The 14,041-nt window shown below is 49.9% G+C and overlaps 1 protein-coding gene across 2 annotated transcripts; it reads right to left on the minus strand.

The window, feature by feature from the left end:
* Window positions 1–615: 615 nt before the first annotated feature.
* On the minus strand, window positions 616–13,895 carry CRAT (carnitine O-acetyltransferase). Of its 2 annotated transcripts, XM_088525236.1 has the most exons (15): window positions 13,798–13,831; window positions 12,208–12,239; window positions 10,647–10,910; window positions 10,107–10,225; window positions 7,985–8,038; window positions 7,096–7,261; window positions 6,369–6,543; window positions 5,704–5,882; window positions 4,586–4,686; window positions 4,115–4,234; window positions 3,513–3,635; window positions 3,021–3,156; window positions 2,493–2,555; window positions 1,868–2,005; window positions 616–1,344 (listed from the first exon to the last, which is right to left on the minus strand). In XM_088525236.1, the coding sequence occupies exons 2-15, from the start codon at window positions 12,235–12,237 to the stop codon at window positions 1,129–1,131; spliced, it is 1,884 nt and encodes a 627-aa protein (XP_088381362.1). In that variant the 5' UTR covers window positions 12,238–12,239; window positions 13,798–13,831; the 3' UTR covers window positions 616–1,128. The 2 variants fall into 2 exon arrangements, with proteins under 2 accessions (XP_088381362.1, XP_088381363.1); XM_088525237.1 differs by lacking the exon at window positions 12,208–12,239 and having other exon boundaries at window positions 13,798–13,895.
* Window positions 13,896–14,041: the final 146 nt, after the last annotated feature.

Raw genomic sequence — 14,041 nt, forward strand, 5'->3', positions numbered from 1 at the left:
CTTTGGCTGTAATGGCTTTGAACTGTGTGGAGCAGATATAGAAGTGTGTTCTGGAGCTCCTGATCAGAAGCACTTGGTGTTACGCAAACTTAAGCATAACACGTTATGCATAAAGATGTTGCCCCTTACAGCAAGGTGTAAAATTGCATTATAGATTAAAATGTGTGGCACAGAAGACATATGCATGTGTATTCCATAAACAGAAAGTCAGTGTTCTGCCTCTCTTCCCCCTTTCCAAAGAAAGGTGCAATGAGGTGGGTTGGATGACAGTCCTGTTAAAGCTATAGAGGTATAAGCCCTTCTTATCTCTATAAACATTTTAGTATATAAAGTTGGCCAAACCTCTGGGAGACATGTTGTGTAGAAGCTTTGTGAGGGGAAGGAGGGGAAGTTTCACTGAGCCTGAAGATCAGTAGCTAGGACCACAGCAGCATGCTTAACAGAAAGGCCAAAACAAATCAAAGGAAAACCTTAACTTATAGTGGTGATAGTCTGTTGTTAGTAGGGGCAGTGCAACAGAGAGAGATCACATGCCTGTAGAGCATGTAGTGGTCAGGGACATGGGAAAAGCAGTGCAGTGCCCCCTAACAAAACTGAATTTTGAGAACTTCTCTCTCCTCTTGCCAAAGTTCAGTTGCTGGAGTAGCAGAAAATGATTTAGTGAAGCTTGAAAGATTGTGCAGACTTGTCAAAAGCCTAAACCAGCAAAAGGTCTTAATCTTATAGTAGTTCCATCATATAATAAGCATCGTTTCCTGCTCTTCCTGGAGGAGAACTACTTTCCTTACCAAATGGGCTTAAATACCGGTAAGTACTGTGCTTTCTGTATTCCTTTACAGTAAGTTCCATAAAACAATCGCGTTTTGGTCCTCTCTGAGGACGGAAAGGTGCACTTTGCAGTAACAGGAGAGGACTAGTCACTTCCACCTTGAATTAGGACACTGTTTCCTGTTGCTGCACAGTCTAATACTTATGGATAGCTGTTGGGTAAGCTGTTGCTGAAAAGAAATGGTAGATGTTCTGCTAGGATCCTGTTGAGCAAGCAGTCCTCTCAGCCATTTTCTGAGGAACTGGAACTTCAGTGCGTGCGAGAATGCCCCTTTAGAGCTTTTGCATTATATTTGCCTCTTATAGTTTGGATTTGGGAGTAGACTGGAGCAATATCCTCATGTCTAGCAGTGCTTGCTCGAGGTAATGGGCCATGCGAGCTGCGTTTGTTTCAGCACAGCTGTTGAATGCCGAAACTGCAAAGTTGATGTGGTCTGCCATGGGGTTGTAACAGACTCCGTAGCCATCTGGAACCACAGGACCAAAACACATCACACAGTCTGTCTTTGCTGGGACCTGTGGAGACAATGTGATTTTAAAAAAAAAAAAATCTTCCTCCTCACCCAGAGACAACAAACTAACAACTGGAAACGGAAAAACACTGCCATCTCACAAAAATCCTCTAGAAGAAGGGCTTTTGGTCAGACCCACGTACTAGCACCCCCATGCTGGATTCTGCACTTAGCAGTATGTTTTCATATGCTTTTGCAAAGGAGAACTGCTTGCCAAGATAAATGTGTAGTTTGTTTAGCAAAGGTGTGTGAGTGAGCACCACAGGTGGTGGATGTAAAGTTTTTTAGGCATCTCATTCCATAGGTAGACACCAAAATGCTTTTGGTTCTGCTGGTGTTTGAGAGAGTTGAGAAGGGCTGTACCACTTGTAATCCCATAAAGCTCAGAGGTCTTGGAAACAGGCTTAAAATTTTTAGTCCCTAAATGGAGATTAGTTTCTAAGTAAAAGGGATGATGGAAAATTGCAGAGAAGAAAAAGCCAACACAGAGAATCAGAGTGTGCTTCTGTTTTGATGCTGAGTCCTACCTGACTGGTTGAGAGATTAAAGTGCATTGCCACAGCGTAGGCCGTGTCCATGAACAGCTCGGGAATGCTCACGAGGTCTTCAATAGCTTGAAGCTTCAAGCCTAGGAGGTGGCGGTCGATTGCGTTCCCCCTTACTGCCTGTAAAGAAAAAAGACCATCCCAGAGCCCATCTAGCAGGCAAGCAAACTAAATTATCCCCTCCTTTGTGAGGGGGCAAATGGACGCATCTAAATCTCCTAATATTAAAAGTTAGAAGAAAAGTTGGATCTTGCCTTTAGCCTTGTCTGTAAGGCTTGTGAAATGAAACACCCTAGTTGAATCAATCTCATAGTTTCTGCTTACAGGCTGTTGGTTTAAGGAGTCATTGAGCAGCTGTGGCATTTACCAACAACAGCGAGGGGGAGACCTAAAGCTATTCTGATATTTGATTCTGTCCTTTAGGCTAGTCACCAAGGACACTTGAACAGCTGTCCAGAGGGGAAGCAATCAGGTCCCAGCACTGTCAGATCAGAGTTAGTCCTGTGCAAGAGCAGGAATGGCCAGAGTGCTGTGCTGGCTGACTGAAAGCTCTTAAGGTCTCTTCTCTCACCAAAAACCCCAACCTGGCTGCATGAAGGACACTCACCATATCAGTGTATTCCCTGTGGGCCTGGGTAGCTCTCCTCAGCAAGTCGACTTTCTCCTGGTCCTGAGGAGAACACACAGATCTGGCTGTAAGTTTTGCTGTAGAATTAATAAAATTATTTTGGCTGCTCTTCTAGGATCGAGGACATATTTGCCCTCTGTGTCTACTCTAAGCTAATGTTACTTTTCAAACCATTTTGGCTGAGCTGCTTTATTCTGAATGGAGTTCTCCATCTGTAGCAGAGCTTAGTGTGAGTTAGTTACACAGATACTTAAATATGTTACTTTGTGATGAGATTAGAAATCTCTACATGCAATTTTCCTGGCTATAAGTACCTAAAAAAGAACAGTAAAACCCAAAGTATATAACTATAAACTATATACTCTAAGCTGTGTTTTAACCCAGCTGGAAGTTACAAGCTTCAGTTCTGGTTAACTGAAACCACCTGACACAGGATTACCCAAATCAACAGCTTTACTCTTTTTCCTGGAGAGCACTCCTTTTACTCTGCTTCCTTGATATCCTCACCGATTTGTCAGCGTTGTCCATTGCTTGCACAAACTTAAGAGAGTCCACGGAAGCGGAGCGGATGGTGTCCGTGCGGCCCAGACGGAACATCCGCAGTGAAGCGCTCTCATATGTGGCACAGGAATGGCCATACATCCTGGGAGATGGAGCAGGACATGAGTTTCACTTGACAGGAGTAGCCCCTTGTGGAGCAGAGCTTTGTGGCTTGGGTTTTTGGGAAGGGGAAGGGTGGCAGGGAGGGGACACTGAACTGATCTGTGAAGTGTTTCTACAAGGATTTAATAGGCTTCCTGGAGCAAATTTCATTTGTTTTGTGGCATCTGCCACAAGTGAGAAGTTCCAGCCCAGAGCATGGGGAAGTAAAACAGGGTTTAAGAGTCTTGTCACAACAGCCTAGTGATGACCTGGCTGTGACACCTTTAATAGACTCATATATTTGAGCCTGATTCTGAAGGGCGAGGAGGCTGAAAAGCTACCTACTGATGGTCTTACCTGTAATATGCTAACTGCAAGGCCTGCTGGATAAAAGCATCAGGGCTTATCTTCTCTGATTTAGGGAAATTTTTCCCAAATTGATGAAAGACCATGACTTTCACATCCAGATCTTGGACCATTCTGCAAGGAAAGGAAGTAAAAATGTTCACTTGTGTATTGGTTCTTGTAACATAAAGGTACAGGCTTCGCTTTCACAAGGCTCAGAGGGATTTTGGTTGTGATCTACACAGAGACATTGTGCAAAAGAATTAAGCTCTGTGCTTAGACAATAATGTGTAGGTGAGATTTTTGGTCACTGCCAAAAGCATGCAGTTAGGTTAGGCAGGCTCATGTCTTTGTGTATGCTCCAGTGTCTCTAGGTAGATCTAGTAAAGCCTGCCCTTTCCCACTAAAGGGGGATGGTTAAGCAACCATCTCTGCTGAATTTTCTGCTGGCAGGTGGCTTTAGTCTGCTTTTTGGCAAGGTTCAGCATTGACCTAAGAAGTCAGTGGAAAAACTTCCTGGTTACAGTGAGGAAAACCTCTTGCTTAAACCACTGATATGTTCCAAATGGGACCATGAAGTCGCTCAGCAGCTTTCTCTGCTGCTTCATACTCACATGTTGAGGTTCTGCTTTGCCTTCTCTATGTCATTCTTGATTTCTGGGGTGATGTTAAAACGAAGCTTCTTGGGCATCGGCAAAGGAATCATAGGTGATCTTACCAGCTCCGGCTTCTTCCTGCATAAAGAAGTGGTTGTGAAGCCACTTAACCAGACATTTGACCCTGGGCTTCACAGAGCGGAATTCTGCATAGAAATGATCGGACATCATCCCTAGCACCTTATGACACTTTGCCTCACAAAACTCCTGTCAACTCTGAAAAGTGGTTTCCCTTAAGAATGGGAGCAGTAGCAAAAATTACTTTGAGCTGGGCTTACTCAGTCCTGACCACTCACAAAAGAACTGCAATAACTACCCTTCCTCCACAGCAAACTCCTAGGGAGTGAGCTGTAAGGAGTATATTCTGGGGCAGCAGGTGATGTAAAACCTTTATCCAAAGCAGAGGTAAAAATGAGATACAGGACTCACGTGTACTCCACAACGTGATCCACAAGAGCCACAATGGGTGGCCCTTCTGCGGGAGCGTGCTCGTACACGAGGCCACAGGAGCCATCTTCAGCAATGATGAACTATGAAAGAAGTATGGAAAGACACTGCGGTGAAGAGACACGTCCAGTGTGAAGTGGGGGTTACCCAGAGAGGAGTTTTAGTATCTAACTGCTCTGCATCTGAATGGATAGTGGTCACGTTCCTGCATGCTGGAAAGGCAACAAATTGAGCAAAGCAGCAATGGGAATCCTCCAGTGTGTCTAAGAGGATCCAGTATCACTGCTACATGGATTTGCAGAAATTACCTGGATAGAAGAACGTGTCCAACATAGTGCCAAAGCACTGAGCTCACCACTTTGGAAATAGAGGAATAACAGAAGGATAATCTCACCTTCTGCTGACTAACCCTAACTTTTCAAGTAGCTGAAACATTTAAGCTTTATTCCATCAGTGAGGAGTTCCAAGAAGGAACAATATAACGGGGAACATTCGGAAACACTCAGCAGATATAGGAAGAATCCTTTTAAAGCACACTGCTACTGTCTAAGAGTCAGGACAGATCAACTAATACAGAAGGAGAAATTCAAATAGCAGCTGCTCTTGAAGGATCCTGACAAGACTGAAGGGAGAAGAGATCAGAGGAAAAACTGTGGGATGGCAGCTGATGCTTGGAAAATAACCTGGGTAGCGTCTGGCAGAGACAGGAGAAGTGACAAGCCTGGGGAAATACAAGAAACAGACCTCCCTATGTTTGGGCTGCTTCCAAGCACACGAGGCATTGTTCACCACAGGCAGAAAATTGATTTACAAGGCACATAAAGAAGAGCTGTGCTGAAGAAGGCTGCACTGAACAAGCGTGGGCAGAGGCACTGAAAGCTGAAAAATCCCTGAGGCAGGAAGGAGTGTTTGTGGGGACTGCAAGGGAAACCAGAGGATCTTAGTCAGCCTCCACACCTTGCCCCCCTTATTTCTTCCCTCTTTGGGAGGAAAGCATTCCTGCTAAAGGTGTCTGGAGTCTCTGAAGTATTTGCAACCTCAGGAAAAAAATATCATCTCCAGACACATCTTTTTGGTGTCTCTGTTGCACCAGCTCTTACTTGGAGGGTTTTGTCAAACCATCGGTTCCCGCTGTTCCAGCGGCTTCCTCCGCCGTGCAGCATCTGAGCAGCCACGCGGCTCTTGTAGATGTCATCGGACACCCGGGGCATGGGGGCATCAAGGCAGACTGTAAAAATGCTCTTCTCAATTGTGCGCACGGATTCCTTGTTGGTCTTATCTGGGACAGAAAGGGAAGAGGAAATAATAGGGAAGTTGAAAGAAAAAATGTTTTAATTAGAGGCTGAAATTTGAAAGAGCAGGACCCAGTGCAGGATCCTCATTGAACCTCAATGCAATATTGGTCAAGTAGCGATGTATACACGGACTAAAACTTGACAGAGCTGGGTTGTTCTGGATGGGAGTGTGTTACAGTCACACTCCCCTTGGCATGGTTCTTACATCCCACCCATTTGTAAGGCAAAAAACTGTCACAATTTCAAGTCATTTATGAGCCAAACTTTGCACTTCATCTAGGTAGCTTCCTAAACAGACATGGCAATGCTTTGCAGTGAAATTCAGCTGCTGCTTTGGGGGCAGAAAGCTCACTTAGCTATCTGTCCAGAATGAGCTTTCAAAGACTTTTCTATGTAAAATGCTGAACAGCACAGTGGAGAGGCTGGTAAGTGGGGTTTGATGCCACTTGTGTGGCAGGGGCTGCACAGACCTTTGAGAAGGTTGTTGTAGGCTTTTGCCCAGCTGTTTCGGTGGTTGGTGGTGAGGATCCCAATGGGCTCTTTGTTTGTTTGGAGGGAGGTGTTCCAGATCTTCTCCAGCTGAATGAAGAGCTGGTCAGTGGTCAGGGGACTTCCGTCACTGTTGTAAACATCCAACTCAAAGAACTGAGGAGGAGAAGAGTGGACAGAGATGGAAAATGAGAACTCCCCAGTGTCCACCCCAGAATCAAGAAGACACTTTGAAGAGCTAAGAACATGGGAATATGGCTCACAAGCAGGCCTTTAAAAGCACCTCAGAAGTGAGAGACCCGAGACCAACTTCCTTTGCAGGGCCTAAATACAGCCAAGGTCATACGGCGCTCAGAAAACATGGTAACAAGGGACAATACCTAAGAGGAATTCCCATTTCCGAGTCTTGTCAGTGGTGGCAGAGTTCATTATCCCCTTTTCACTCACAATTTACAATTCCAAACCTGATCTGTTAAGATCTGGGCTTTCAAAGAGAGAATTTGCAGGGACAAGAAACACAGGAAGAGAGACCTTTCTGTCCTGCTCTCACCAGGCAGTCCCAGGTGTTTGCTAGCTGAAGCCAAAGGAGATAAAGGGAGCAGGAATAACCCCCTGATGAGGGAAAACCTTGTGGGTTGTTCCCTTTCCTCTGGCAGGGCCAACTGAAAGGGACACCTCCATTCCAACCAACCTCCTTGAAAGCCCTACCTGGAAGTTGTGAACCACCGTGATGTGTCTGGACTGCTTCTTGCCTTGGGCATAGTTGACGATGGAGTCCCGCTTGGGCCCGGGAATGCGGCAGGAGGAGAGGATCTGGTAGTACTGGTTCATGCAGAGGGGCTTCCCCCCTAGGTACTCCACTGGAAGGGTTTCACTGCAGGACATGGCAAGGTAAGGAAGGAGGGGATGAAAAATGGCAGTGAAGAGTCCTGCATTCCCCATATGGGACAGGCTTGGCCATGCAGCTATCACCTACTGCAGCAAGCCAAAACATGTGGGTGTACACAGTCTTCAACGGGGCCATTTCTTCCTATTTCCACCAGCCTTCTTAACAGGGACTACAGAGTGTTTGCTGGCCTTTCACTTGGGAAGGGAACGAGTGACTCTCCTGTTTTAAACATATATAAATGTGTTTGGAAAATGTAACATAAATGAGCCATGTTAAGTAGAGGCCATTTGAGGCCCAGAAGAGAAAGGGTAGGGAGGAACAAGCTTCTCCAGAGCTCATTCTGGCTAGCCCAGAATTGAGAAACACCAGAAGCCCAAAGAAGATGCATTCCTGCTGCCTGAGCTGCAACTTATTGTTTGGGAAAACAAAGGACCTAACTCCACAGCACTGTCAGTCAGGTTCCCTCCCTCTGAGTGTGCACATGTGCCAATGCAAGCATTAAGGTAAACAGCCCAAGAAAGAAAAGTGAATCTGCTTTTTTTTCAGTGCTAATGACCTTAGCAATAAGCAACGATATTGATTACAATCTCTCTCTTCAGATAGGTGCTGTTTTCTCTTGGCTTTCCATTTGAGATGGGGAGGTATGGAGTGAGCTGAGCTCGCTATGGCAGTAAGGAACTCAGAAGGGTTGGAAGGCCATTAACTCACTTGTCAATCATGGTCTTGAAATCCAGAACGCCCTTGATCAGCTTGGCAGCAAACCTGGAAAACAATCGAATGTTATCAGCAGAGAACAGCCCAGAGCAGCGGGCCCCAGGGCAGGGCTCTGCTCCTTGGGTTGAGCCTCTCTGCCAAGTCCCTATCGGGTCTTTGGAGGCTGTTGAAGCCCCTCTGGGATTTGAGACCCCGGGGTAGTCCTGTCTGTAGCACTTTAACGTTTCTTTGTGTAACCAAGGGCAAGCTTCAAGAAAGCAGGGCTGGGTTCAGATGCCTAGATGACCTCCTAACAGCAGCGTTGTTCAGGGATGTGTTGTGATTTTTGCCATTCCTGAGTCTTAGCATTACAGCTACCCTGAAAGGAGACTTCTGCCTTTCCTTGGTGGGAGCTGCCTCTCACTTTCAGGCTAAGATGTGGCCACATCTCTCTGTGCCTAAGCCCTACCCTTGCTGACTTAACATTCTTCCTCCCTGAGACGGTTCCTCTGGCGTGGAAGGGTTTGAAATGCAGATGTGCTGCATGCTGACACTGCAGCGCTGCGTTTACTAGGACCAACGTTACACACTTCCCATGCCAACTCCCAGCCGGGAGGGAGGCTCAGGCTGGACTCGTCTGATCTACGAGCTCCCACCCGTGCTAGGAGGAAGGAGGTGACTGTGACAAGAGAGAAGCTCCAAGGCATCCAAGTGGCAGGAGCAGTTAGCATTTGCAGGCAGTGTCATCTTGATTTGTTCAGCCATCCCTAGTAAAGATCAGAGGAAATAACTCCAAGAACCTAAGGGCTATTGAATAAGAACCCTCTAAGGTAGTTTTCAGTTAAATCTTCCTAGTTTTATTGCAAAAACTCGAGAATGTAAAACAGCTGGGAAGCAAAGTGAGAGGGCAAACAGCCTGGAGCAGGACTAGAGCCTGAGGGGGAGATGGGGGGAGAGGTTATTTAGTTGGCTTGTTTTCAAGCTGCGGTGCTGCCAGATTAAGGATGGGAGAACTCCACTTTTTTCATTTAACCTCTGCTTTTTGAATCTTTTGTCTCAAACTTCAAACTTCTTTCTGCAGCTGCAAACTATACAATCATACTTTGAAATTTTGTTTTACATGTGAGTTCAGGTGTTTATGCTGCTGCTTGATTGCACCAGTTGGGACTGCAGGTAATGCTCAACTTCTCATCCTCCACTTGGATGACTTAAAAGCGAATAACGTGATCAAGAGCTCTTAAAATAGGATGTTTAGTCTCGTACTTTCCAGAAGGGCTCACCCTCTGCACCCCTGGTCATATGTGGGATGGAGGAATTTGTTCTTGCCCTCACTCGCCCTTGGCCAGTACCTTTAACCTGCTGGAGCAGTGATGACTGGTTACTGTGGAAAAGGTAACCCTGTGTAAAGGCCAACATCAAGGTTTGTGGCTAAAGGTGATACGTGCGTGTGATGGTGGTTAAAAATTAAAGGGGGGCCATGTGGAGATGTGAATCTGAGGCAAGTTCCGTGGGTGCTCGGGGACAGCAGTGAGGTGGTCTCAGCAGGGGGACGCTGTGATGCAGAAAGGAGCAAGAAATGGCAGGGTCTGATTGCAAGGAAGAGCTGGGGGTGGAAAGAGGCTGGTCTTCTAAGTTATAAACCCCTCTAATGACAGAGGAGGGGACAGTCCCCTGCAGAAACACTCTGAATGACAGCAGCAGGCTCCCCCCATCCCTGTGAGGTGACAGATTCCAGAGGCGTTTCCATGTGGTCTGTCTTAGAGCTTGGGCTACTTTTTATGCTTCTCTTTAACTGCATGCACAACCTTCATGCCTCTGGTCTTCACTGTGTCTGACCATGCAGAGATCTGTGTTACAGCAAAGGTCTAAACCTATGTTTTGAGGCCCAGTTTGGTGCCTAAACCACTGGATTGTTCTGTTTTCCCCACTGCTGAACTCTTTGGTTTGGTACAGTGAGGAACTTCCTTACAGCCCATCAGTTTTTCCTGGCCCCTCTTGCCCAGCACAGAGCGCTATCAGATTTGGGGACCACACACTGAATGCTCCCTTTCCCAGCCAGCCTGAAGACCTTCCTCCCTGTCCAGCAGAAAAGAGCTCATCTCATCCAAAACCTCAGGGAAGCAGAAAAGGACTTTACCTGAGCTGACCTTGCCGATCCAGAAAGTCCTGCTTAGGTAAAACCAAGCCTGGGCTGGAGTGAACCACGACTGGCAGGCGATACTCCAGGTAAGCTGTCTTCAGCCACCAGTCAGAGAGCTGGGACGGAGAGAGGCAACACGCGGGGATGGCAGCTGCTGCTGCGCGGCCCCAGCCCGCGCCGGCCACGGATCCTGCCCCCAGCTCCGGCCCGCGCCTCGCAGCATTGGGCTTCTATGCTGCACGTGCGTAAGGGGATTTGAGCAAGGGAGGGGAGGCTAAAATCGAGGGTTTCCTACTCTTTAAGGCAGCTGTGGGAGGCTAAAACGTTTAGGGGCTTCAGCAGCCATAGACAGGGTCAGTGACTCCCTGTCCTGCCGTGTGTCTCTGCAAACCCAAGTCCTGTGAGAAGCTCATGCAGCAGAAACAGGCTGGGGAGACGCAGCCATACAAGCACCGATGGCAGTGGGTGCACCCAGGGCTTCGGGCAGCCGTGTCAGACCTCCACCCTTTCCAGTCACAGCCCAGGCTGCAGACCTACCCAGTTCTCCGTTTTCTTGGCTCTCCTCTCCAGGCCCTTCTGCAGCCTCTCCCCGACGCCTCCCGGTTTGCGGAATTCGTTCACCAGCTCCTGCGTGTGGTTCCATTCCTCCTCGCTGATGATGGGCTGCAAAGCCTGCAGGTAACGGTCCAGGGTCTGCTGGAGCGGTGGCACCGGGAGACTGGGCAAGGCTTCCTGATGAAGCCGGAATCTGCCCGGGATCTTGCTCAAAGCTGTGGGTTTCAGCAGGCCACAGGGCCTGGCCTGCAAAGCACAGAGGAAAGGTTGAAACAAAACTTGCTCCCGCTGTCAATGAGGCCGCAAATAACTTCCATCTGGAAATCTCCATCCTAACCTCTCTTAGGACACATAGATGTCTCAGTATAGGAGCAGAGCACTCAAAAGCACAAATGCAAGATATAGGTCTAGGGATGACATGCTAGAGACGGTCATAAGATATCCTGAAAAACTGCAAAAGGAAAACGGGATCTCCCAAGATAGAGATTCTCAGCTCACTGCAGGAAATGCTGCCTGCCACGTCCTGGGCACCTTCAAGCCATGTGTTCGACAGAAAACAAACCCTCCCATCCCATGGTAAGTGGGAAGAAGCTATGGAAGAATCTTGGGTATTGTCAAAAACTGTGTAATTCCTTCTCAAAAATGTAGATCAAATCAAACTGCACGGTGGGCTTTTAGGAGGCAGAATTTAGTGGAGTCTGAGGCAAGACTGAAATCCCCCTTGGCCAGGGAGTGCACAGAGCCAGCGGTGACAGGGCAGGGCTGACTGATGCGCAGGCTTTGGCCCAATGTTTCTTTCTAGTCCTGCAGATTCTCCTAGTTATGCGAGGGCTGAAGCTTATTTAGCTCCTCCGTCCCGTTATACTAGTGTGGGCCTGGCCCAGCTACAGCTGCCTTTGGGGATGAGCAGTAGGAAGAGCAGTCTGGGAAAGTGTGGGTGATGCCAACAGTTCCGTTGGATCAGACTGTGACATGTGAGTGTGAAAACCTTAGAAAGCAAAGGCATCCACTGCCCCGGATAGGGAAAAGGGAAATCCATCCCTATCCAGGAAAAAAACTTGCCAGTTTTCCCTCCCAATTCAAAAGCATCCCCTTGGGTGAGCAGGGTTGGACACCCATCTGCTTGAGGATGTTTAAATTCGACTCCACAGGTTTTGAGATCCCTTTGCTCCTCCCTCTGTGTTGGATCTCCTGAATCAGAGTCTCCTACAGGACTCTGCCCTGGAATGCAGAGCCGGGGAGAAGGTGCCCTTTGCTTCCCGAGGCGATGAGAAAACAGCCACCCCCCTCCCTAGCTGAGCACTGAGGAGCAGAAAGAATGGGCCAAATCTGCAAAGTTTTCTCCTTGGGGCCAGAGAAAATACTCTGTGCTCCCTGTAGGATGTGGCAAGAACCAGAGGATCAAATTTTAGAGAAGAAGGTTTAAAAAAATAATTACATTAAAACAACAAAAAAGAGAAGGGTCAGTTACTGAAGCATTGAAGAACAGCACCGCAGGGAAGAAACGAGGGAGGTTAATGGTGGCGTGGAGGGGATACTGTACCTTCTCTGCTTGCTCCTGCTTCCTATCCATGGCTGGGAGGTCAGAAAAGAGCGTTAGCCTCTCCCTCCGCTTCGTGCTCCACCTGGCACCGCCGGGGAGTCACCTCCCAGCAAACTGCCCCGCGAGGCACCGCGGGCTGGGACAGACCGGGGCAACCAGCGCGGCCAAGTGCGTCAAGCGGCTGCAGGCGCAGGAAGGCTGCCCTCGGCCCCCGAGCCGCCGCTTTATCTTTATCCTGTCGTTTGCCGATGGGGACACGTGTTTGCAGAGGGCAGAGTCCCTCTTCGATCACTCGCTCTGGGTTTACGGCCATGGGGGCACTGGGAAGTCATCCCGTCAGTTTGTGGGAGCAAGGAGGGGCTTTTCCTTTAGCTTCTGCTTCGCGTGTGAAGCTGCAGCAGCAGTTCTGGGACAAGTGAAACATCTCTGGCCAAGGGTGACCTCAGTTTATGTCCTGGGAGCAGGCGGCACTCTGGGCTGTCACCACACGGCATGAGCCATAGGGAGAATTTCTGGAGGCGAGGGGGAATTCAGTCCCTTTGCTCAGACTGGCAACAAGGGGGACCAGAGGGCGTCACACGGGGACAACTCCCTAGCAGGAACCAGACCCTGACCCAGCATCCCTGTAGACAGATTAGCCCCACACGGGGCAAATTCACTCTGGGGACAACAGGTACCATCTCACTGCCCTCATGCCCAGCGCAGCCATGTTAGTGCAAGCTGGGACTTGGGTGATTTTTAGACTGCCAAATCTTAAAACCAAACAAACAGGCAGCTCCAAAGCAGGGCACAAATGGAACGAGCAGGTGCGGGACTATCCCACCCTCCCCAGTGCCTCCTAGTGCCGTGAAGTGAGAGGGCAGACACAGGCAGCCCTACACACAGCAGCTATCTAGTGTCACCGTTCCAAGCAGCTTCACATAGACCCTGAAAATACTGCATGTCAAAAACAGTTTGTGCCTTTCTTACGTCCTCCGCTTGCTCATTTTGGGGTCAAACTGGAGCGTTTGGGGGGCAGCAGCCGCAGCAGGTCCCCTGCACGGGGCCAGCTCGGGCTGGAGTCGCTGCCGGCGCCTCACGAGCCGCTGACCTTTCCCTGGGCCTTTCCGCCGGGACGCCCACCTGCAGCCAGCGGGATTCCGGAGCGGTGTCCGGTTCCCAGCGCGGCCACGGGTATTTAGTGTCGGATGATGGATCTGCTGCGCTTTTTTTTTTTTTTTTTTTTCCAGTCCGACGGCAGGAGCCGCGCGAGCGCTGGGACACACAGCCCGTCCCCGCGGGTGTCCCGGGCTGCAGCCCCGTCACGTAGCCGCGCTCGTCCCGGGCCCCGGGCGCTATCGCTATTGGCGGTAACGGGCGCTCGGCCGCGCGCGGGGACGGTCCCTGTCACCGGCCGCGCCGCTCCGGGGCTCCCCGCGGCCCCCTGCCCTAGTGCCCGGCGCTGCCTGGAGGCGCCACAAGCACCGGGGCAGCTCCGGGCGCTGCCGCCGGCGGCCTCCCCGCCCCTGTGCCGGGCCGAGCGGCGCGCGGGAAGCTCCCCCAGGGGAGCGAGCGCGTGAGGGCCCCGGCCCCGCTGGCTCCCGCACTCACCGCAGCCTTCGCCACGAAGGCCAGCATGGCTCCGCGCCCGCCGCGCGCCGCAAGGACACCGGCCGCCGCCGCCGCCCCGCTCGGCCGCTAGGGGGCGGGGCCGCCGCGACGCCATCTTGGAGCGGGGCGAAGCGCGCGCTGCCATCTTGGGGAAGGGCAAGGCGCTGCCGGCGCCGGGTGCTGCAGACCGCGGAAGGAGTGAGAGCTTCGGTGAAGGCTCCGCCGCCAGCACCTGGCTCCCGTT

The sequence above is a fragment of the Tinamus guttatus genome, unplaced genomic scaffold, assembly GCF_059628265.1.
Source record: "Tinamus guttatus ecotype Peru unplaced genomic scaffold, ASM5962826v1 Tinamus_guttatus_pri_ptg000226l, whole genome shotgun sequence".
Lineage (NCBI taxonomy): Eukaryota > Metazoa > Chordata > Aves > Tinamiformes > Tinamidae > Tinamus > Tinamus guttatus.

Coding starts and splice junctions, on each gene's coding strand:
- CRAT (XM_088525236.1), bottom strand. CDS start 12,237: ATGGATAGGAAGCAGGAGCAAGCAGAGAAG. Junction 10,226..10,646: donor CCAAGAAAACGGAGAACTGG/GTAGGTCTGCAG, acceptor TCTCCGTCCCAG/CTCTCTGACTGGTGGCTGAA. Junction 8,039..10,106: donor GATCGGCAAGGTCAGCTCAG/GTAAAGTCCTTT, acceptor ATTGTTTTCCAG/GTTTGCTGCCAAGCTGATCA.